The 24,593-nt window shown below is 41.0% G+C and overlaps 1 protein-coding gene across 4 annotated transcripts in view; it reads left to right on the top strand.

Annotated features, from left to right (window-relative positions):
- tatdn1 (TatD DNase domain containing 1) overlaps positions 1-24,593 on the top strand; it is a 63,244-nt gene that overhangs the window by 5,796 nt on the left and 32,855 nt on the right. For 2 of the 4 annotated variants that reach the window (XM_087986464.1, XM_087986465.1), the window contains exons 2-9: positions 2,220-2,285; positions 5,085-5,134; positions 6,772-6,835; positions 10,622-10,765; positions 10,924-10,966; positions 16,496-16,581; positions 21,401-21,441; positions 23,783-23,859. In XM_087986464.1, the coding sequence (XP_087842590.1) occupies positions 2,220-2,285; positions 5,085-5,134; positions 6,772-6,835; positions 10,622-10,765; positions 10,924-10,966; positions 16,496-16,581; positions 21,401-21,441; positions 23,783-23,859 (571 nt within the window). Of the gene's footprint in view, positions 1-2,219; positions 2,286-5,084; positions 5,135-6,771; positions 6,836-10,621; positions 10,766-10,923; positions 10,967-16,495; positions 16,582-21,400; positions 21,442-23,782; positions 23,860-24,593 lie in introns of those variants that run through there. The other 2 variants (XM_087986467.1, XM_087986466.1) reach the window with 2 other exon arrangements.

The following is a 24,593-nucleotide window of genomic DNA, read 5'->3' as shown; positions in this document are numbered from 1 at the left end:
CCAGGAACCACATCCAGGACAAACATATAAATAGAAAGCAGGAGACAACAGCTTCGCTTCACATGGAGGTCGCCACTGATGATGTTACCTAGCCAGGTAATGAAACGTCTGGATATCAAACCTACAGCTCAGCGAGCAAACCTATACCCTAAACCTCAACCTGAGCTACAAACATTATTTTTTCTGATTAGAGAAATATTGATGCTTGTTCTGGTTTTTACAAAGTGAAGAACAACATTTATAGAAAGTTACAGTGAGGCATAGGTTTGTGATAGTAATAGGTCAAGTAACGTGTTGGATGCTCAAAAGGAAATGGAAGGTTCCTGGAGAGAGAAGAAAGATTTGAAGTCTTGAGGTGTGCAATGCAAGAGCATACTGGAAAAGTTAGCATACAGCTCGATGCAGATGATGTAATGTTGTTCACCCTTTCCACTGTCCTGGAGGCTAGAGAGACCACTCCTATTGTTAGTTTCCTTGTTCAAATCCATCCATGCCTACTTGGTTGGAAAGATTGTCCTCTTCCTCCCATCTTTGAGAGCCCATCTCATTATAATCTATCGTATACTACTACAGGACATAAAGTAAGAGTGAAAATTGTAGGGAGCAGTTTTTCTAAGTGTCTTCTTCATTCCTGTAGTAAATACCCCAAGTACTTAGTCTGTTCAGTCTGTTCCATCTTTGTCCCTTGATTGATGAGGGAATGCAGAGGTGAGGTATGACTCCGTTAAAGAGCTTACTATTCAGATTCCTGACCTTCTACTTGTCCTGTCATCTGATCGGTGATTATTGGAAGATAGTGGCGTAGTGGTAATGTCACTAGACTATTCATCCAGACACCCATGCTAATTCCCGGGAGGAAAAGATTTGAATTCCACTGTGGCAGATGGTGGAATTTGAATCAGTACATATTTGGAATAAAGAACTGGCCTAATTGTGACTGTTTAGTGACTGTCAGCTTCCCATCTATCTGCTCTACCCTCCTCTCCAACCTATCACCATTACCCCCACCTCCACCTGCCTATCGCACTCAGCAGCCTTCCTCTCTCCCATTTATCTCTCCACCCCCTTGGCTCACAAGCCTCATTCCTGATGAAGGGCTCTTGCTGGAAATGTCGATTCTTCTGCTCCTCGGATACTGCTACTTCTGACCTGCTGTGCTCTTCCAGCATTCTACCCTCGACCATAATCATACAGATGTACAGCATAGAAACTGACTCTTCAATCCAACTGATCCATGCTGACTAGATATCTAAATTCATCAGACTTATGCCTGAAATGTTGATTCTCCTGTATCTCAGATGCTGCCTGACCTGCTGTGCTTTTCCAGCACCACACACTCTACTCTGATCTCCAGCAGCTGCAATCCTCACTTTCTCCTGGGAATTAATAAAACTTATTTAAGTTCCTTTTTGATTTGATTTTAATTCCAATTTTAAAATTAGCAGCACCAAAATTTAGCTTTAAACAAGATTTAAGATTAGTACAATATTTTTGAAGTTTAAGTAAAAAATGTGGAAGTTATGAGATAAAATATAGATATAAAGATGAAACACAGATATGGACAAATGATACTCATAAAACGGAAGCCAGCTCTGTTTATTAATATTGCAGGTTCATTATTTGAAGATTTCCCATTCCAAGGTGAAGGACACTTCAGAAAATATTGGTTTTGACAAGTGCAAGAGTTCATTCCTATAATGGTTCATGATCTGCATAGCCAATTCATGGAAATTTGTTACTGCACTATACAGGTGGTTCTGCTATAATGCGACAGTTGTGTTCCTCTGCAGCCTCATGCTATAGAAAATCGTGCTATGGGAAACCACGATAGAAATCGCTCTATAGAAAACCTGGTATGCCCATTCAGCAGGAAGTTTGCGTATGCAAACAATGTCCACAATTCATCAATCACATTAGAGCCAATTTGTGCTAATGAAACGCGCGTTATAGAAGAACTACCTGTAACTGTAAATGCATTAAGGAATCTCATAGCACTATTCATAGTGCAGACGTAAATATCACTTCTCACTTTTTTTTAATCCCAATAGCTTTTCTATTGTTCTGAATGTAAACTAACTTCTGATTTTCTCAGGCTTTCCCTTTGTGTATATTCTTTCTCAGATTTTCCCTTTGTGTATATCCTTTCTCTTGTCCGCAGTTTGTTTTATTGTCTTTATTTCTTATTAAGCACTTCAGTTTCTTCAATACTTTTTAAACAGATATTGGAATAAATTTGACAGATCCAATGTTTCGTGGGATTTATCGTGGTTCTCGGAAACATCAAGGTAAATCTTGACATATAACTGCAACTAGTTTACTCTTTGTTAAAAGAACAGTACTGTGAACCTTTGTGAAATTTGTTGTTATGTCTGTGCATGGAATGCTAATATATTTGAAATGTTATTTTGATTGAATATAATTGAACCATGAAATTTTATATGTAAATAGTAAGCTAACCTTCCCATCCCTTTAATGGGCATTAACAGCTGTGGAGAGATAATGAGCTCCAATGTTAGTTTATTGACTTGCTGTATGGAGTAAGGTTGTTTAGCATTTGATTTATTTAGTGCTATTGGCACAGCTCCAGGAGTGACCACTTCAAATGGTATGGGTTAAGTACTTTAGCACCTCTAGCACCTTTTTTTTTAGAATGTGATTGCTTGTGAACTTGCCTTTTTGCGGCATTACAGGGGGGAAAATAAATCACGAATCAGTTCCAATGTGCTGGCAAGAATGATCATGGAGTGACCTCTAGTGGTAATAAGGGTATCCTAACTCTTTGTATAGCTTCAGTAAATTCAATTTTACTTCAGAGTCACAAAGGTGTACAGCACGGAAACAGACCCTTTGGTCCAATTCATCCATGCCGACCAGATATTCTAAATTAATCTAGTCCTGTTTGCTAGCACTTGGCCCATATCCCTTCAAACCGTTCCTATTCGTATACCCAAACAGATGCCTCTTAAATGCTGTAATTGTATTAGTCTCCACCACTTCCTCTGGGACAGCTCATTCGATACACCTACCACCCTCTGCGTGAAAAGGTTGTCCTATAGGGCCCTTTGAAACCTTTCCCTTCTCACCTGAAGCTTATGCCCTCTAGTTGTGGACTCCCCCACCTCAAGGAAAGGATCCTATTTACCCTATCTATGCCCCTCATGAGTTTATAAACCTCTATAAGATCACTCCTCAACCTCTGATGCTCCAGGGAAAATAGCCCCAGCTTATTCAGCTTCTCCTTGCAGCTCAAACTCTCCAACCTGGCAACATCCTTGTAAATCGTCTCTGAACCTTTTCAAGTTTCACAACATCCTTTCTATAGGAGGGAGACCAGAACTGCACACAATATTCCAAAAGTGCCCTAACTATTGTCTTCTACAGCTGCAACAGGACCTCCCAAGCATACCAGACACTGCCTTCACTATCCAATCTGCATGCAACTCCACTTTCAAGGAACTATGAACCTACATTCCAAGGTCTCTTTGTTCAGCACACTCCCCAGGACCTTACCATTAAGTGTGTAAGTTCTGCCCTGATTTGCCTTTCCAAATTGCAGCACTATGCCTCCTATGTTCACATCTAAATCATTTTCATAAATGACGAAAAGTAGTGGTCACAGGCCTCCAATCTGAAAAGCAACCCTCCATCACTACCCTCTGTCTTCTACCTTTGAGCCAGTTCTGTATTCAAATGGCTAGTTCTCCCTGTATTCCACATGATCTAATCTTGCTAGCCAGTTTACCATGAGGAACCCTGTCGAACGCCGTACTGAAGTCCATATAGATCACATCCACTGCTCTGTCCTCGTCAATCCTCTTCATTACTATTTCAAAAAACTCAAACAAGTTAGTGAGACATGATTACCCATGCACAAAGCCATTGTTGACTATCCCAAATCAATCCTTGTCTTTCCAAATACATGTATATCCTATCCTTAAGGATTCCCTCCAACAATTTGCCCACAACCGATGTCAGGCTGACCAGTCTGTAATTCCCCGGCTTTTCATTTCCACCCTTCTCATAGAGGCACCACGTTAGACAAACTCCAGTCTTCCGGCACCTCACCTGTGATTATTGATGATACAATTACCTCAGCAAGGGGCCAAGTAATCATTTCCCTAGCTTCCTACAGAATTCTAGGATACATCTTTGAAGGCATCCAGCACTACCACCTCTAATATGGACATTATTCAAGATGTCACCATCTATTTCCCCTCATTCTGTATCTTCCATGTAGGGGGCGATAGGGGGAGTGGGCTCTATAGTACAATCCCAATAAGGTGATCATCCTTTTCTTATTTCTCAGTTCCACCCAAATAACTTCCCTGGATGTATTCTCAGGAATATCCTCCCTAAGTACAGTGTAGTATTGTACCATATCAAAATACCACTCTCCCTTTCTATCTTTCCCCTCGCATTTGTATCCTGGAACATTAAGCTGCCAGTCCTGTCCATCCCTGAGTCACGTTTCTGTAATTGCTATGATAACCCAGACCCATGTTCCTAACCATGCCCTGAGTTAATCTGCTTTCCCTGTTTGGCCTCATGTCCAGAAATAAATGCAGTTTAATTTGTCAGTCCTCCCTCATTCCTGCCTGCCCTGACTATAGGATTTGCTCCTTTTCCCAACTGTACCAGTCTCAGACTTATCTCATTCCTCATTATCTCCCTGGGTCCCAACTCCCCTACCCAGTCCCCCAACCTTAATAGCAGCTCGAGCAAATCCTCCCAAGCAGCTCGAGCAAATCTCTCTGCCAGTGTATTAGTCCCCTTCCAATTCAGGTGCAATCCACCCTTCTTATACTGGTCACGTCTAGAAATGCAACACACCTCTTAACAAAAAATAAAATTGCAAACTTAATTTGTAATTGCTGTGTGGCCAAAAATCCAGCTTACTAGCAACATGAACTTCCAGTATCTTGAGAAATGATCAGGCCTTTGCTTACTACCACAATACTAAATTCAATTATCTCCAGCATTCAAAACATTATTTAATTACCAGGACCTTGGACAATCAAAGCTCCTGATATCTTTTCTTGAATGAGAAGTTATAGGACACAGAATCTGTTTGTGTACTCTTACAGATGATTTTTTGGATGTAATACAGAGAGCTGTCAAAACTGGAGTTCAAAAGGTAAACAAAATTCTCTTTTCTGTCAAGAGTTTCCAAAATATTGATTTTGAATTCCATTTGAATATTGAGAGATTAAAATTGATTTACCGGATCACTCAGTATAACTAAACTGAAGCCTGTAGAAATTCTGAAATTTACCTGATCTCCCAAATTTAGAGATTCCAGGCATTAGGCAGAATGAGGAATTAAAGGAATGAATATTCGTTAGAAGATTGCTTTGGAGAAGTGTGCGCTCTGTGGAAGAATGTGTGCTACATGGAAAATATTAAGTCTCTTCAAGAGAATTTGCGTAAGCTTAATGGACAAGAATGTGGCAGATGGATTATACAGTGTAAAAATGTGAGATTGTGCGCTGAGGTAGACCAGATATTCTTAAGTATTTCTTAAATAGTAAAAAGTTAGAAAATTTAGATGGGTGGGAAGTTGGGTGTCCCTGTAGGCAGGATTATGGTAGGGGAGTTTGGAACCAGGAACACAATTTTGTAATTGGGAAGTCATTAGGGACTTAGGTGAGGATTTGTTTTTAACTCAGTGTCCTGTATCTTTGGAATTCTCTACCTTAGACAGCTTTAGAACCTTAGTTATGCTTCAATTAGAGATTGACTGACAGATTTCTAAATACCATTGATATTAGGGGGGATATGGGGACACCATGGAAAAAAGATATTAAATTAGAAGATAAGCCATGGTCATATTGAATGGCAGGCTAGGTTGACAGCCGAAATGGTCTACTTTATTCCTAAATATGGCAAAAAGATTTCTAGAAATGAATAGTCAATGGCCTATCCAGACTGAATTGTGGCTGCTGGGATAGAAATGTCGATTAGATTAGATTCCCTACAGTGTGGAAACAGGCCCTTCGGCCCAACTAGTCCACACCGACCCTTCGAAGAGTAACTCACTCAGACCCATTTCCCTCTGACACTGTGGGCAATTTAGCACAGCCAGTTCACCTGACCTGCACATCTTTGGATTGTGGGAGGAAACCGGAGCACCCGGAGGGAACCCATGCAGACACGGGGAGAATGTGCAAACTCCTCACAGACAGTTGCCCAAGGCTGGAATTGAACCTGGGACCCTGGTGCTGTGAGGCAGCAGTTCTAACCACTGAGTCATCGTGCCAGCCTGAATGTAGTTTGAGTGTCAAGGTTTTTGTTCTGTGGAACTATGTCTGCCATGAAAATGTGAGCTAGGATTCTATATTCTAATCTAAGTATCAGCATTTGCTAAAAACCTATTTTAATTTTTAACATGTACCTTTTGTAAATGGTCTTTACACTAGTTGTGCTTGATAATATAGTAGAGTTTTGAGCCTGACTTGTAGTTTAGATTATTTTGTACTTCCAGTATCCTGCATGTACTATTAAAGATTAGTTTCTACAGTGAACTCGAGTTGAACAATTGCCTGCCATGGAATACAGTGGGCATAGAATTCAGAAGAACTGCATTGAAAATTATTCCTATATCATGCAATACAGTAATTATTTCCCATCTATGTGACAGGATAACAGTCCTGTCTCTATTGTTCTGTTTGTCTTCTGTAAGTCTACATTATATTAAATACACATTTTCCTCCAAACAAGGATAAATAGGCAAATTGTTCAGCATACATTATATATTTTTTCTCTTTTGATCAGTTCATGATTACAGGAGGCAGTTTACAAGATAGCAAAGATGCACTGGAATTAGCAAAGACAAGAGGTCAGTTATGAAACCTGCTTTACTTGAATGTATTTCTTGAAAATGCTCAAGGGAGTGCATTAATCTTATTGCAGCATTCAATGTAAGTTTTGCTGATTTCAATTAAATAATTCTTTAGATTTAAGCTGTACCAAGGAACAACAGTGTTACTGAAAAAAAAACCAAATAATTTGAATTTTGTGCTGTGACTAATATGTGTCCCTCATGCTGGTTCACTTTTACATTTACAAAATGAGAAATTATAGTCGGCCAGATTTTCTGCAGAATTTAAAAGTATCAAATTTAAATTATGTCACAAAAGTTATTAACTTTTATCTGCCTTTGAGTCTCAGAGCAGTTTAACAAAACATGAAAAAAGTTTGTGGTAAAAGAGTCGAATCACATTTTAGTTATGGGTTTATTCTGAATAATATTTTTCATGTGAAATCCGTTCTGCTGACCTGGGGTAGGTCCTGAAACAGCTAAAATATACTTTTACATTTGAATTCTTGCTTAGAAGCTGGTAAGCAATGTCATTATTCCATATTTCTTTTTGCTCATTAAGCTCACTATGAATGAACATCTTGACTATACTGTACAAAAAGACAGTAGAACAGCTCCCTTCTGTGCTGTATTGTGATACAGAATTGTGATACTGTGAAATATTTGCCTTGTTTACCTACCTGCAATTCAGAAATATTTCATTCAATATTATCTCAGAATACTGTCGAGATAGGTGATAAGATGCTATTTAAATGCAAATACTTCCCTTTTTAAACTTAAAAATGGACGTAAAGTACCAATATATTATCAGAAATAAGCAGAAGTGCTGCTCCTGCTATTAATCAGTAATCTCACCATTATTCCAGTGATTGTTTTGCTTTCAAAAAAGTTCATAGAGGTTTTTGCAAGCTAATAATCTGATGGCAAAGTACCTTTAGGGTAAAGTGCTATGATCATTAATAGTCAAAATGGCAGAAATTTGCTTTGGACTTGAATTTAAACATGCACTCAAGTATGCTGTGTTATTCTCTGGCCATAAATGTGAAATAGCTTCAGTAATGCATGGATATATAAGTAACCAAAGGACGTGTGTATTAAAAACAGGAAATACTGAAAATACTCGGGATCTTGTAGCTTTTCTCAGAGCTGGAATTTGTTTGAAATGTAAGCAAATAAAGAAGAAGGGAGAACAAAAGGGAAAGTCTGTGATAGGATTGAAGATAAATAATTGAGACAATGAGACTAGTAACAAAAGAAGCAAAGGAACAAACTTGAGAGCTGTATTGGCAAAATTGAGCTGTGATTACAGTCTGAGGTATTGAAATCTATTTCTTGGGCTGCAAAATTGAAAGATTTCCTATGCTTCGGTTTAGCTTCATTTAGAGTGGTGAAGAAGGTACAGAGTGATCAGTGTGAGAATGGAGTGGAGAATTACAATAGAAAGCAGCTAGAATCTCAGGATTATGCTACTGGACAAAATGAAGGTGTTCAACAAAGCACTCACCTCACCTATATTTGGCTTCCCCAGTGAAATTCAACAAGTACTATTTATTAAAGAATAAGGTACATTTAATGCACAGTTTTACCTGGAATGGATTTTGAAAGCCTGGATGACAGGAAGTGAGAAGGTGAAGATCCCTATCTCCGCACCCTGCACTTGATTAAAACATGTGCATCTTTAATATTTCCCAGTTTTATGAAAGGTCACCAATCTGTAATGTTAACTTGATTTCACTTTGCACAAATGCTGACATACTGGCGTAGCATCTCAAGCATTTTCACTTGTGTTTCATTGTCAACATCTGCAGTATTTTTTCATGACCTCTATGACATGGTACCTTCAGTCTGTGTACACAAAAACAAAATTGTTTGAGATGCCCTGCCACCACTGTTGTTGGTTGTGGCTTTGGCTGACTGGATCCTGAGTTTTGGAGTTCCCACCCACTGACGTTTACTTAGACAATCTTTCACCTAGTTTATCAGTAAGTAGATTTAAACAGTATTTAAAGTGTTTGATCATGTGTCCCAATATATCCTTGTGCTGTTGTCAAACTTTGTTTGATAACACTCTCGTGAAGTACTTTGGGATGTTAAAGGTGCTCTTTAAAAGGCTGTGGTATTTGTGTATATCTTATTAATTTCTATATTATTTTAAACATGTCACTGATATCCTCTTGATCTCCTACTTGCCAGAGAAATAGTCCAAGTTTTCTCTGACAGACCTGTATAGTTCTTGTGGAAATGTTGTTGGGGATTGTTTTAAAAAATTCTCAAGGTCAGGTTCGTAGGAGAGTAGTCTGACACAGAACAAACGACCAAGAGGCGAGTCTGCTAGAATATGAGCATTTTATTCCCCGCAGCGTCGCCACAACCAGGTCTCATACTTACAACGGGTCTGGCTTATACTCACTCTACATGTTACCGGAACTGGGAGCCGTCAGTTCTCGTAGAGCGGTTGCCAACAACCCACGCTCGGCGGTTAAACGTAACCCCGGAGCAGACTCACCGAACTGGAGACTTTTCCAGCTGATATACTCTTTTCCAGATATAAACATTCATGTGAACAGCAGAGCAAGGCTAAAAAACACGTTCCATTCTGGTTACATACAGATAAGAAGATTCACACGGGGAGGTGTGTAATAAGATTCACACGGGACTAAGCAACACCTCCATTCCGGTTAGATTCACACATGTATTGGGACATAATTTTTAACCGTTTCACCACAGGGATGAAATGAATTATGCAGTGGGTGAATCGCTCGTAGCGGTCCAATTTAGATAAGTAATCGTGCCACACAAACCTTTAGTGTTAACTGGTTTATTCGTGAGTTCACTGGGAGAGACAAGTCGACCGAATGGTCACAAGTCACTCCAATGAGATACAGAGAGTTATGTGATTATAAACGTTACAATCGCTGTGGTTCTGTTCGCCGAGCTGGAAGTTTTTGTTGCAAACGTTTCGTCCCCTGTCTAGGTGACATCCTCAGTGCTTGGGAGCCTCCTGTGAAGCGCTTCTGTGGTGTTTCCTCCGGCATTTATAGTGGCCTGTCCCTGCCGCTTCCGGTTGTCAGTTTCAGCTGTCCGCTGTAGTGGCCGGTATATTGGGTCCAGGTCGATGCGTTTGTTGATGGAGTTTGTGGATGAGTGCCAATCCACAAACTCCATCAACAAACACATCGACCTGGACCCAATATACCGGCCACTACAGCGGACAGCTGAGACTGACAACCGGAAGCGGCAGGGACAGGCCACTATAAATGCCGGAGGAAACACCACAGAAGCGCTTCACAGGAGGCTCCCAAGCACTGAGGATCTCACCTAGACAGGGGACGAAACGTTTGCAACAAAAACTTCCAGGTCGGCGAACAGAACCACAGCAACGAGCACCCGAGCTACAAATCTTCTTACAAACTTTGAAAACGTTACAATCATTTAACAATTAGCAAACCGTTAATTTCAGGATAACGAGCAAGTTAGGTACTTTGCCCAGTCACTAGTCTCAGTCACATAGTGTCTGGACGGTGTTGGTTAGTAGCTGATAAGCAAGTGTTAGTATACAATAGGTTCTTGGAATAGATGAACATTCCCATGCTGGGAAAGAATTCATTTATCTGGTATCAGTACAGCTGCAAGGTCAACCACCTCACTGAGCCTGGGAAAGTGTGAGCTTAGCAAGCAGACACTAATATGAGATTCAAAATGGTTTTCCATGCTTTTAATATGTGACAAGATGGCTACTTCAGATCTAACACATCTCCCACACACGTCATATGATCATTTTTCTGAAATGCTATTTCCTTACAGATTCTTTCTATAGTACAGTTGGTTGTCACCCTACACGCTGTAGTGAATTTGAGCAGAATAATCCAGCGCAATACTTGTCTGATCTTAAAACTTTGGCCGTTGAGAACAAAGGAAAAGTGGTGGCCATTGGAGAATGTGGTTTGGGTAAGTGTAAAAACATTATGCCTGTCCTATTGTAGGATTGATTTAACATTGTTTTCCCATGGAAACATAACGGTTAGTTTCTGTAACTAGGTTGGGTACATAGCTAATGATTGATAATCATGTTACTTACTGGTTCTTCTTAATTTTTACTTCTGCAGATTTTGATAGATTGGAATTCTGCCCTAAAGAGATTCAACTAAAGTAAGTATTTAATTTTATTTTTGCCATCTGCTTAAGTCACAAACACCTGTTTTATACCCCTCCCAAATTTCTTTTTCTGCCAAAGATTATTGACATCTACATTATCTCCATATTTCTATCAGGATAGTCCCAATGATAATTAGAAGGAAATGAAAAATCTCTGTGTACAGAGATAACAATCGTGTATGTAAGTCTTTAAACAATTAAAGTTATGTCTATTTTTAAATTGTTATTGCACAAAAGCTGTTCCTGCTGAATTGCAATTTGCCTATTGGCCTTCATAATGTAATGAATCATAGAATGGTCTTATTCTGTGCTGTAACCAGTTGGCATGTCTTGTCCATGCTACAACAACTCCACAAATCTCGCTTCCAAACCTGTAGACCTGCAAATTTCTTTTCTCTTCAGATAATTCCCTTTTGAAAGCTGTAATTAATCCAATTCACTGTACTCTCAGGCAATATGTTCCAAATCTGAAACACTCGCTGGGTAAAATAGGTTTTTCTCATGACACCATTGGTTCTTTTGTGATTTACTTTAAATGACTTTCAAATCTTCATCCATTAAGAATGGTTTCCTCCCATCCAATTTGTCTAATTCCCTCGTTATTTTAAACACCTCCATCAATTCTCCTGTCAACCTTGTCTTCTGTAAGCAGACCAGTCCCAGCTTCACGTAGCTGAGATCTCTTGAGATCTCTTCTTCTCATAAATCTTTTATCCTTCCTCTTCAGTGCATTCACATACTTTATAAAATGTGGTGCCCAGCATTAGTCACAATACTCTATGAAGATGAGTAGAGTTTAAGGTCACCACATCCACTTTCTTTTTATACTCTTGTCTATTTACAAATTCTAGGATTCTAACTTCCTCTGTCACCTTCAATGATTTATGTACATAAAGCCTATTATCCCTTTGTTTCCGCACCTCCCTTTAGAATTGTACCTTTCAATTTCTACTACCTCTCCTCATTCTTTCTCCAAAATGCATCATTCAATCTTCTCTGGTTTGCTCTCTCATTTGCTGCATTGTCTATCCAGTCCTCTAGCCTATCCTCAGTCATTTGCTATCCTTCTCAATAGTTCCAAATTTTGCATCATCTGTGAAGTTTGAAATTGTGCCCTACACACCCAAATGTTTATAAATTTCTTTCAGGAAAAAAAAACTGACATTTCTGTCATGACAGAAATGGTGTCAGTTATTTTGTTATCTTTCTTTGCATTTGAAATTTCATTATTTTGTGATATTGTCTTCTACTGGATGATACAACCATTTCAGCGTATTTGTCAAAAAACCTGTGTCAAATTTACATTTAAAATAAGGACCTTTTTTGTAAAATAATTAAAGGTCCATTCCAAACCTATATAGAGCTTGGTCAGATTTAACTGTGCATTATGATTTTTGACAAAGCACAAGAAAAGAAACATTGATTATCATTGGTTTTGTGGAAATGATTTTGAGGAATTAAGTTCAGGGTATTTATTTTATATTTATTAAACCAGGAATAAAAGCTGACGGTAACATTGTAGAAAATAAATATGACTGAATAAGGTTGATGATTGACAATTGATAAATCATTATCAATTGGTAAAATAAATAGGTATTATTTTCACTTTGACTTCTAAATTCCCCTCCAAACCTATACCACCTTGCTTGGAACCATATTACCAATCCTTCATTGGCATTTAGTTCAAAATCCTGGAATTCCCTTTCTCCTACATTGCACAGGCTGAAGCTACACTACATGGACTGCAAAGACTCAAAAAGTTGGCTCACTACTGCCACCTTGGGTACAGTTATGGGATAAGGAATAAATTCTGGCTTAGCCAGCAATACCCTTGAAAGAAGAGATTGGTTACTATATGGCACTTCTACAGTCCAGTATGACAACAAGGCAGTGTTACTTTCCAAATCCTAACTGATCTGTATAGATAGTGAAAAAGACTTGCTTCACATTCAGCCTATGATCAGAAATGTTGGCTTACGTGATCTGCATTTGTCTACGATCCATCCCATCCAGGATATTTAATAAGCAACCTATTCAGAGATGTTATTACACACTACTGTAGGGAAGGCAATGGCCTAGTGATACTATCTTTAGACTATTAATCCAGATACCCAGGTAACATTCTGGGGACCTAGTTTCGGATCCTGTCACAGCAAATTGTGAAATTTGAATGCAATAAAACAAAAATCTGGAATTAAGAATCTATTGATATCCATGAAATCATTGTCGATTGTCAGAAAAACCCATCTGGTTCATTAATATCCTTCGGGGAAGGAATTCTGCCACCCTCATCTGCTCTGGCCTACATGTTGACTCCAGACCCACAGCAAAATGGATGACTCTAAGTTGCTCTCTGAAATGGCCTAGCAAGCCATTTAGTTGTCCAATTGCTACAAAGTCTCAAAGAAATGAAACTGTACAAATCAATTAGTATTGACCAAGGCATCGGAAGGCAATGGCAGAAAGAGCCCTGTCGACCCTGCAAAGTGCTCCTTACTAATATCTGAGGGCTAGTGCCAAAATTGGGAGAGCTGTCTCACAGACTAGTCAAGCAACAGTTTGATATTGCCTGTCAGGTATGATTCTGTGAGTATGACAATGTCCCAGACACTGCCATCACCATCCCTGGATATGTCATGTTCCAACGGCAGGAAAGACCCAGCAGAGGTGGCAGCACGGTCGTATACAGTCGGGAGGGAGTTGCCCTGGGAGTCCTCAACATTAACTCTGGACCCCAGGAAGTCTCATGGCTTCAGGTTAAAGGAAAGCTCCTGCTAATTACTACATACTGTCCTTCCTCGGCTGATGAATCGGTACTCCTCCATGTTGAACAACATTTGGAGGAAGCACTGAGGGTGGCAAGGGAACAAAATATCCTCTGGGTCGGGGATTTCGATGTACACCACCAAGATTAGCTTGGCAGCAATACTACAGATCAAGTTGGTTACATCCTAAAGGACATAGCTGCTAGACTGGTTCCATGGCAGGTGGTGAGGGAACTAACGAGAGAAAAGCATACTTGACCTCATCCTTGTCAATCTACCAGCTGCAGATGCAATCTGTTCATGACAGTATCAGTAAGAGTGATTGCCGCACAGTCCTTGTGGAGATGAAGTCCCACCTTAGCATTGAGAATACCCTCCATTGTATTTAGTGGCATTATCACTGTGCTAAATGGGATAGACTTCAAGCAGAACTAGCAACTCAAGACAGGGCATCCATGAGGTGCTGTGGGCCATCAATAGCAGCAGAATTGTACTCCAGCACAATCTGCAACCTCATGGCCTGGCATGTCCCCAACTTAACCATTACCATCATCAAGACTACTTGCATGCTAACCGCTTAAGTAGCAAGTCATGGGGACATAGCTAAGTGATCTCCCACACCCAACTGATCGGACCTAAGCTCCGCAGGCCTGGCATTTCCTACCATAAATGGTGGTGGACGATTAAACAACTCTGGAGGAGCAGGCTGCACAAAAATCCCCATCCTCCATGATGGAAAAGCCCAGCACATCAGTTCAATCTTTCTCACCAATCTTCAGCCATAAGTACTGCATGGGTGATCCATCTCCGCCGCCCCCATTTGTCCCAAGCATTGCAGATACCAATCTTCAGCCAGTTTTCATCAATCTACATTACACTAAGAAACATTTGAAGACATTGGATACTGCAAAGGTTATGGGCCGTCACACCATTCCAGCAATAGTACTGAAGACCTGTGCTCCAGACCTTGCCGTTCCCCTAGCCAAGCTGTTCCAATATAGTTACAACACTGGCACCTACCTGACAATGTGGAAAATTTCCCAAGTATGTCCTCTAAATAAAAAATCTAACCCAGCAAAATTTCCACTTAATCAGTCTACTCTCGATCATCAGTAAAGTGATGGAAGGTGTCATCATCAGTGCTATCGAGCAGCACCTGCTCAACAATAACCTGCTCAGTGATGCCCAGTTTGGGTTCCGCCAGGGCCACTCAGCTCCTGACCTCAGCACAGCCTTAGATCAAACATGGACAAAAGAACTGAACTCCAGAGATGAGGAAAGAGTGAGAGCCCTTGACATAAAGGCTGCATTCAACAATGTGCCATCAAAGAGCCCTGGCAGAGCCTGAGTTGATGGATTTAAGGAGGCAAACTCTCTGGTGGTTAGAGTCATACCTGACACATAGGAAGTTGGTCATGGTTGTTGGAGGTCCATCATCTCAGTACCAGGACATCTCTGCTGGAGTTCTTCAGGGTAGTGTCCTAGGCCCAACCATATTCATCAATGACCTTCCCTCCATCATAAGGTCAGAAGTGGGGGTATTTGCTAATGATTGCTGAATGTTCAGTGCCATTTGCAACTCTGCAGATACTGAAACAGTCCATGTCCAAATGCAACAAGAACTGGACCATATCAAGGCTTAGGCTGACAAGTGGCAAGTAGCATATGCGCCACACAAATACCAGGCTATGACATCACCAATAAGAGACAATCTAACCACTGCCCTTTGACATTCAATGGCATTACCATTTCTGAATCAACATCCTGGGGGTTATCATTGACTAGAAACTCAAATGGACTCACCACATAAACACAGTGGCTACAAGAGCAGGTCAGAGGCTAGGAATACTGCAGTGAGTAACCCTCCTCCTGACTCCCCTCATTCCTGATGAGCTCATGCTAAAAACATGGATTCTCCAGCTGCCTGACCAGCTGTGTTTTTCCAGCACCACACTCTTTGTCTCCACAGCCTGTCCACCATCTACAAGGCACAAGTCAGGAATGTGATGAAATCCTCCCCACTTGCCTGGATGAGTGTAGCCCCAACAACGTCGAGGACAAAGCAGTCCACTTGATTGGCACTACATCCACAAGCATTCACTCCCGCCACCACTAATGCTCAGTAGCAGCAGTGTGTGCTTTGCAGAAGTTCACCAAAAATCCTCAGACAGCACCTTCCAAACCCATGACCATGTCAATTTAGAAGGACAAGGACAGCAGATATATGGGAACGCCATCACCTTGAATTTCTCCTCCAAGCCACTCACCATTCTGACTTGGAAATGTATCTCCATTCCCTCACTGTCAAAATCCTGAAATTCCCTCCCGACATTGTGAGTCAACCCACAGCAGGTGGACAACATCAGTTCAAGAAGGCAACTCACCACCACCTTCTCAAGGGCAACTAGCGATGGGCAATAAGTGCTAGTCAGCCAGTGACACCCACTTCCCAAGAAATGAATACATTTTTTTAAAAAAAGCCAGTGGGACTTGAAACTAGCCTTCCTAGTTTAGAAGTAGAGGCACTACCTCTGTGCCACAAGAGCCCTTCCCTATTCATTATACAACATCCTTTTCTTTATGTACCAAAATGACCTTCAAATGAAAACATTAGAATATGTTGAGCTTCACTATAACATTATTGGTGATCAGCATATGTAAGTTCACATTAAGACCTTATTTGATAGCCTGTGACTTTTTGTCAGCCTTAATTGATAAAACTTTGTATTGAAATACTGAGAATATACTTTTCTTTCAGATACTTTGAAAAGCAGTTTGACTTGGCAGAAGAAACTAAATTGCCTCTGTTTCTACACTGCAGAAATTCACATGCAGAATTTTTAGGTATGGTTGAAATAAAGTCACTGTGTTTCTACCAAAATACAAAATCAAGTTCTTCAGTGGTTAAATGTTTCAACATGTAAAATCTCTCCTTAAGTGCTTCAAAATTTCTAGTATGATCAGTGATGACAAGGGTAGCAGCCAACATGGATTTTATGATTCCCAACAGATTGACAACATTGAGAGAAATTTTCAAAATTGTGACTGGAAATAAACCAGTCGACAAAATCTCCCCTTTTAAGACTTTTTCTGTGTCAGACAAACAGAAACTAAATACAACAGGCCACTAACATCTGAAACCATTTTTACAAAAAAGATAATTTTCACAATAATGCTAATCTTATGAAACATTTTATCACAGTTCCATACTTCTGACTGTTAAATAGCATACAGGAACAGTCTCTCAGTTACCCCCAGCTCAGCAGCCGAGGTTCACTTCACCTTACCATATGAGATCAAAACCTTTAGTATTATGGAAAGCTGCTTGTCAGCCTATATTTTTCTGGATACCGTTCCATTGTCAAGGCATTTGTGAGTGACTCTCTATTCACTAAATCATCAAAAGCCTGCCTGTTCATTCCATTTCCTTTGAACAGGAACCAAACACTCACCAGCAGTCTGCTTAATCATGAACACAAAAGCAGATCCCCTGTTTTCCCACAAGGAAAGGGATTTAAATTCTTCCAGAATTCATTTGGTTATTGTTGGTTTCTCTCCCTGTGACAACTGGATTACTTGAGCATGTGTCCCAAACTGAGATATTTTTCTTATGATGCCAACTAATGTTAACATTGGACAAACTTGGATCCTGGATTAAAACCTGGCTGGATAGACCCTTTGAGACCCTTGTTAGAATCCAAAGTAGGCCTGAGAACCCTGTGTTCAATTTTAAATCTTCCCTGGTATAGAATCACGGAATCATAGAATCCCGAAAGTTCAGAAGGAGGCCATCTGGCCCATTGAGTCTGCACTAACTCTCTAAAGAGCATTCTGTCCAGACACAGCTCCCCCCCCCACCCCCAAGCAATTCTATCCCTTAACTTCACATCTACCATGACTAATCAACCTAGCCTACTCAACGCTGAACTTTACAGACTATTTCAGCATAGCCTTCGGTACATCATTTGATTGTGGGAGGAAACCAGATCACCTGGAGGAAACTCACGCAGAGACGGGGAGAACATGCAAAATCCACACAGTCACTTGAGGCTGGAATCAAACCTGGGCACCTTCTGCTGTGAGGCAACAGTGCTAACCACTGAGCTACCATGTTGCAAAAGGCTTCTGAAAGGAACATGTTCTAACTGAAACAACCTCCACCTCAATATCATTAATACAGACAGGGGCATGTCCTCCACTCCTCTTCCTGAAGTCGATGGCCAGCTCCTTCGGTTTGCTGACATTGAGTGAGAGATTGTTGTTGTTGTTGTTGTTATACCATGCCGTTAAGCTGTCTGTCTCTTTCCTGTACTCTGTCTCTTTGTCGTCTGAGGTCCCACCCACTACCGTGGTGTCATCAGTAAATTTGTAAATGGAATCAGAGCTCAATTTGCCCACACAGTTGTGAGTGTGTAAGGAGTATAGTAAGGGGCTGAGTATGTCAGGCACTGATGTTGAGGATTATAGTGGAGACGGTGTTGTTACCTATCCCTACTGATTGCAGTCTTCAAGTCAGGAAGTCAAGAATCCAATTGCAGAGGAGGGGGGAGTACAGTCCTAGATCTGAGTCTGGAGATAAGTTTGTTTGGTGTTGCAAGCAGAGCTAAAGTCAATAAATAGGAGACTGACGTAGGTGTCCTTGTTATTCAAATGTTCCAGGGATGAGAGTAGGGCCAGGGAGATGGCATCTCCTGTACACATTTTACAACGATAGGCAAATTGTAGTAGATCAAAGCAATCTGAGGCACCAACTCACGGCCACCTCCTCCTATGTCCCCCTCGACCACAACCTCACCTCCCATCACCAAACCATCATCTCCCAGACAATACACAACCTCATCAGCTCAGGGAATCTCCTACCCACAGCTTCTAACATCATAGTCCAGGAACCCTGCACCCCCTGGTTCCACCTCCTACCCAAGATTCACAAATCTGACTTCCTTAGCCGACCTGTCGTATCGGCCTGCTCCTGCCCCACCAAACTTATCTCCACATACCTTGACACCGTCCTCCCCCACCCCCGCAGTCGAGGAGCTCCCCATCTACATTCGGGACACTACCATCACCCTCCACCACCTCCATGATTTTTGTTTCCCTGGCCCCCAGTGCCTTATCTTCACCATGGATATCCAGTCTGTAGACACATCTGTCCACCATGATGAAGGCCTCCAAGCCCTCCGTTTCTTCCTCTCCCGATGTCCTCACCAGTACCCTTCCACTGACACACTCATTCGTTTGGCTGAACTGGTCTTCACGTTCAATAATTTCTCCTATGAATCGTCCTACTCCCTCTAGACCAAAGGGGTAACCATGGGCCCCATCTATGTCTGTCTCATCGCCGGCTATGTGGAACAGTCCATCTTCTGCAGCTACATTGGCACCATTCCCCACCTTTTCCTCCGCTACATTGATGACTGTAACAGCGCCACCTTGTGCTCTCTCACGAGGAGATTGAACAGTTCATCAACTTCACTAACACATTCTATCCCAACATTGCGTTCACCTGGACTATCTCGGACACCTCCCTCCCCTTCCTGGACTTCGCCTTCTCCATCTCCATCAACAGTGATGACTCAACACGGACATCTTCTACAAACCCACTGACACCCACAGCTACATGGATTACACCTCCTACCCTCCCTCCTGTAAAAATGCTATTGGTTATTTCTAATTCCTCCTCCTCTGCCAGGCAGACCAATATCCACACAGAATACACCAAATGGCCTCCAGAGACCACAATTTCCCCTCCAGTGCATCTCATCCACTTCACACACCTCTGTCCTCGAACCCCAACCCTCTAGCTGCAACAAGGACAGAACACTACTGGTCCTCCCCTTCCACCCCACCAACCTCTAGATATATCGCGTCATCCTCCACCATTTCCGCCACCTACGAACAGACCCCACCACCAATGATATATTTCCCTCCCACTCCTATCTGCATTCCGTAAGGACCAGGCATCCCTAACTCTCCTGTCGGGTCCGTGCCTCCCCCCCACCCCACAAACCCACCTTCCCCTGCCACTGCAGGAATTGCAAAACCTGTGTGCACACCTCCCCCCCTCACCTCTGTCCAAGGTCCCTAAGGAGCCTTTCACATCCGTCAGAGATCTATCTGCTCTTCCACACGCATCATCTACTGTGCCCATTGCTCCCAAAGCAGTCTCCTGTACATTGGGGAGACAGGATGCCTACTTGCGAAACGCTTCAGAGAACATCTCTGGGCCACACACATGAAGCAACCCCACCGCCCTGTGGCTGAACATTTTAACACCCCATCCTTCTCCCCCAAGGACATGCATGTCCTGGGCCAACTCCTCCATCACCAAACCCTTACCATCCGCTACCTGGAGGAAGAACACCTCATGTTCTGCCTTTGGACCCTTCAACCACACGGGATTAATGTGGATTTCATCAGTTTCCTCATTCCCCCCCCCCCCCCCCCCCCCGCACCTTATGCCAGATCCAACCTTCCAACTCAGCACCGCCCTCTTGACCTGTCCTACCTGTCCATCTTCCTTCCCACCTACCCGCTCCACCCTCCTCTCCGTCCTATCACCTTCATCCCCCCCCTTCATCTACCTATCACACTCTCGGCTACCTTCCCCCCTCCCCCAACCCCACCCCCCTCCCATTTATCTCTTAGCCCCCTTGGCCCACAAGCCTCATTCCTGATGAAGGGTTTATGCCCAAAACATCGATTCTCCTGTTCCTCGGACCTGCTGTACTTTTCCAGCACTACACTCTTCGACTCTGATCTCCAGCATCCGCAGTCCTCACTTTCTCCTAAATGAATGTAGGTTGTGAGTGGATGAAAATTTGGCAAATGGAGTATAATGTGGTAATGGTGAACTTGTCCACTTAGGCGGGATGAATAAATAGAGATGTGTTTTATTTGAATGGAGAGAGACTGCAAAAAGAAGGACAGTGGTTTGTGGGTGTCTTGGTACATGAATCAAATGCAGGTTTAAAACATTCTGAGGAAGGAAAATGGAATTTTTGTCAATTATTGCAGGGGGAATGGAATGGAAAAGGAAGTTTTACTGCAGTTCTACAGAGCATTGGTGAGACTACACCTCAAGTAATATGCACAATTTTAGTCTGTTTGTTTAAGAAAAGATATAATTGTGTTTGACGAAGTGCAGAGAGGTTCATTTGATTGGTCCTGGGATGAGGGGTTATCTTGTGAGGGAAGATTAGACTAGCTAGGTCTGAGTTTGTTGCAGTTTAGAAGAATGAGAGATGGTCAGATTGAGGGTATTTGATATTGTAAATGCCAAAAGAATACTGCTTTTCCCTGTGGGAGAGTCTAGAACTAGGGGACAGTTTTGAAATATAGGGGATTTCCCATTTAAAATAGTAATGAGGAGAATTTTTTTTCCTCTGAGGGTTATGAATCTGTATAATTAACTTCCACAGAGAATAGTGGCATTTGTGATTAAATATTTTTAAGGCCGAGGTAGGTGGCTTTTAACTCCCTGGTTAACTGAGAATCCGTCAGGACTAGGCAGGAAAGTGGAGTTGAGGCCTCAGTCAAATCAGCCATGTAGCAGGCTTGGAGGGGGCTCGAAATTGGCCAATTATGATGCAGATGTCTTGCATTTAAGAAGAAATCATACATGATGTGTAAAGAAATTTCTGAGCCTTTTCAATCTCTTTTATAGATATAATGAAGAGAAACATTGACAGATGTGTTGGAGGTGTGGTAAGTCTAATCTAAGGAATCAGGAATTTGGTTATCACAGTATATCCTCCTTTATGATATGATGTTACACTACATTCAGGAATTGCATAGAAAATATCCAAGCCAGTAAGGCAGTTTATTAATTTTAACTAAGTGGTGAAAATATATGGCCCATGTTTCATGATAAACATATGGATATGCATGTAACTTTTTGTCTTCACTGAGTTGGCCAGTTGCTTATTGTAGAAATCAATGAAATGAGAATTTTGAGAGTTCTACAATGAGTGATCCAGTCTGGTAAGCTATCACTTCTGTGGTGAAATTAAACATGTACCCACTGGTCTTTGGCACACAGCCATCACTATGCTCAAAACAAATATTTTCAGCTAAAAAGTGTATTAAGTATTGAATTATATGAAAAAAAACTTTAATTTATATAATGTTGTCTTAATTCTTCAAAATGCTTCAAATAGCCTCACGACCAATGGATTACTTTTGCAGTGAAATGATTATTATAATGACAATAATAATAAATAACTAACTTATTGGACAGAAATTTTCTTTCACAAGAAAACAAATGAATGCCTAGATGATCTGTTATGTTGCTTGAGAGAGAGAGAAGTATCAATTTGACATGCTATTTTAAATTTGGCACCTCTATGCCAGGGAACAAAATATTATTTATGGGCTTCCTTAAGGTCTACTTCTTCATTCTTACTAACTCCTTTATTAGGTAATGCAGTCACATTGTAATATGACTTTGTGCTTCTGTTGACATATAGAGTACTTACACTTCCTCAGAACCAAAATTAGAAAATAAAATTACCTTCAGTAATTATAAACTCCATTGAACTTAAATCTTCAACACACAAAGAATGTATTAATTTCTGAGATACCACAGGATTTAAATTGCCATAATTGGCATAAATTAGCAAAAGTTTTTTTTTCAAAATAGCTGGCACACACATCTAACACCTTAGCCTAAATCCTTAGCCTAAACACACCTCCTGCGGACTTTTGAGGTCACAGCTAATACATTTTCATTGCATATTTACAAAACATAAACATTTTAACCAGGTATTTATCACTTCTTGTAGCATCTCTGATCTCAATCTCAGATTTAAATTTAACAATAGCATCATTACTTCCCCAGAGAGTAGCTGTGTAGAGTACACCTATACAACCGAAAGCTAAAGGTACCATATTCATTTGGAAGTAATTTATTACCTCAGGGGATTGAAAGTTTTCCCAGCTCCTTGTTAATTGAGAGTTCCTTCACTGAAATTGTTCTTGCTTACTTGCAGTCTATATTTCTCCCCATCCTTAGTAACCTGCTCTCTTTCTTTCTCTCGACCCCATTTCAACCTGCCTCTGACTCACACCTTAATTGAAATCTCCCTCTCTCGCATCCCCTCCAAAGTTTCCCTCTCATTCCCATCCCCACCTTTGCAGCCTTCCATTGTCCCCTCCTCAGTCTACTTGTAGCATTCTTCCCTACTCTTGCAACCCCAACTCCCTACCTTTCCACCCCATCACTCAGTCACTTTTCTCCATCCATTCAGCACCCCCTCATTACCACAATGAATTGCTAGCCTAACTGTACTGTAGCAGGCTAAAACATGGAATTTTCTGATGCAGAGCTGTCGGCAAATCAATGGGTATGAAGATCTTCCCCAGAATTAAGGCAAATTGTGTTTGTTACTTGGGCATATTGGATCCCATTTCTTTTAATAGATATGGCATTTAATTTCTATTACATCCGATATTCTAATCTTTTCTGTTGTGACTTGCTATCTTGCTTGTCAAACCTTTATGCACATTCCTTCTCTATCTTCATGCAACTTATGCCACAGTTGCATTCTGGGGATAAAGCAGGCAAAAAAAGAATGAAATTAAAGGTCTCGGAGTTATTCTGAACCACACAATTGCCATCTAGCTAACTGACCTAACTGGCCCCTTTATGTATCCTCTTTCCCATTCTATCTCTTCTCAATCTCTTGTTTCTGCTGAACTTATTTCTCTGTTGATCCTCAGTCTGCCTGTGTAAATTGAATGTTTATTATTATTAAGCCTTCTCAAATGACACTCGGGTCACTGGTCCAATCCATGTGACCGTGTCAAATTCTTAAGTTATTAAAGCTGAAACTTGATTTGAGCCTGTGCTAATACATTCAGTAGGTGTTACCTTGATGTGTTAATTGGTTCTGCAATGGAAGCTTTCGAGTAACAAGTATATACCAACTTCTCTCGTAATGTTTTTATCTTATTTAATATTATAATTTATTGCCTCATAAATGATAGGACTTAATGAATTTTAAATTGTTTATTAAATGATGATTTCTAAGTTTCTTATTTTTTTTAGGTGCACTCCTTCGATGGTACAAAAGAAGAAGCTGCTGCACTTGTAGAATTGGGTCTTTATATTGGTATCAATGGCTGGTAAGTTTCAATATACTGTTTCAGTTATAGTTAGTGTTGATTTGTGACTTTAAAGTACAAGCAGCAATTTGTTCCTCGAAACTGAGTATGCAAATCACTTATCCATTAAGCAGGTGTCTATTAGCTATGAGGGAAGCTATTAGGCAACAACAAAAAATCTTAAAGAACTTGATGTTTCTGATGGAACTATCAACAGTGAGTTGTTTTTTTCTTAGTTGGGATATCAATGTATTTGCCTTGCCACCATTTGGTGCCATCACGAATTATCCATGCAAAGGTATGGTGAGCTACTGCTGTGAACCAATGTAATCCATGGTGCATCGGAGAAAAGAGATCCAGGATTTTAATCCCATGACAATAAGCAATAATATAGTTCCAGATCAGGTAGCATGCCTGAGGATTATTAGAAAGATGAGGCAGGATTGGTTTCATATCCATATGACATTATAGGAGGGATGTGATAGCATTGGAGACGGCGCAGAGGAGCTTTACCAGGATGTTGCTCGGGCTGGAGAGTTTTAGTTATAAGGAGACATTTGAATAGACTGGGGTTATTTTCTTTGGAGCAGAGGAGACTGAAGGGGGGCCATGATTGAGGGATAAATAAAATTATGGGGAAATTGATTGGATAAACAGGAAGAGACTTTTCCCCTCGGTGATATGACCAGATTTAAGACAAGGGACAGAAAGGGGAATGTGTGGAAAAATATTTTTACCTAAAGGCTGGTGGGAAT

This window comes from Chiloscyllium plagiosum, unplaced genomic scaffold (assembly GCF_037043375.1).
Source record: "Chiloscyllium plagiosum isolate Xiang-an unplaced genomic scaffold, Cpla_swu_hap1 HiC_scaffold_4, whole genome shotgun sequence".
NCBI classification, from domain to species: domain Eukaryota; kingdom Metazoa; phylum Chordata; class Chondrichthyes; order Orectolobiformes; family Hemiscylliidae; genus Chiloscyllium; species Chiloscyllium plagiosum.
This window is presented reverse-complemented; position numbering and strand designations above follow the sequence as displayed.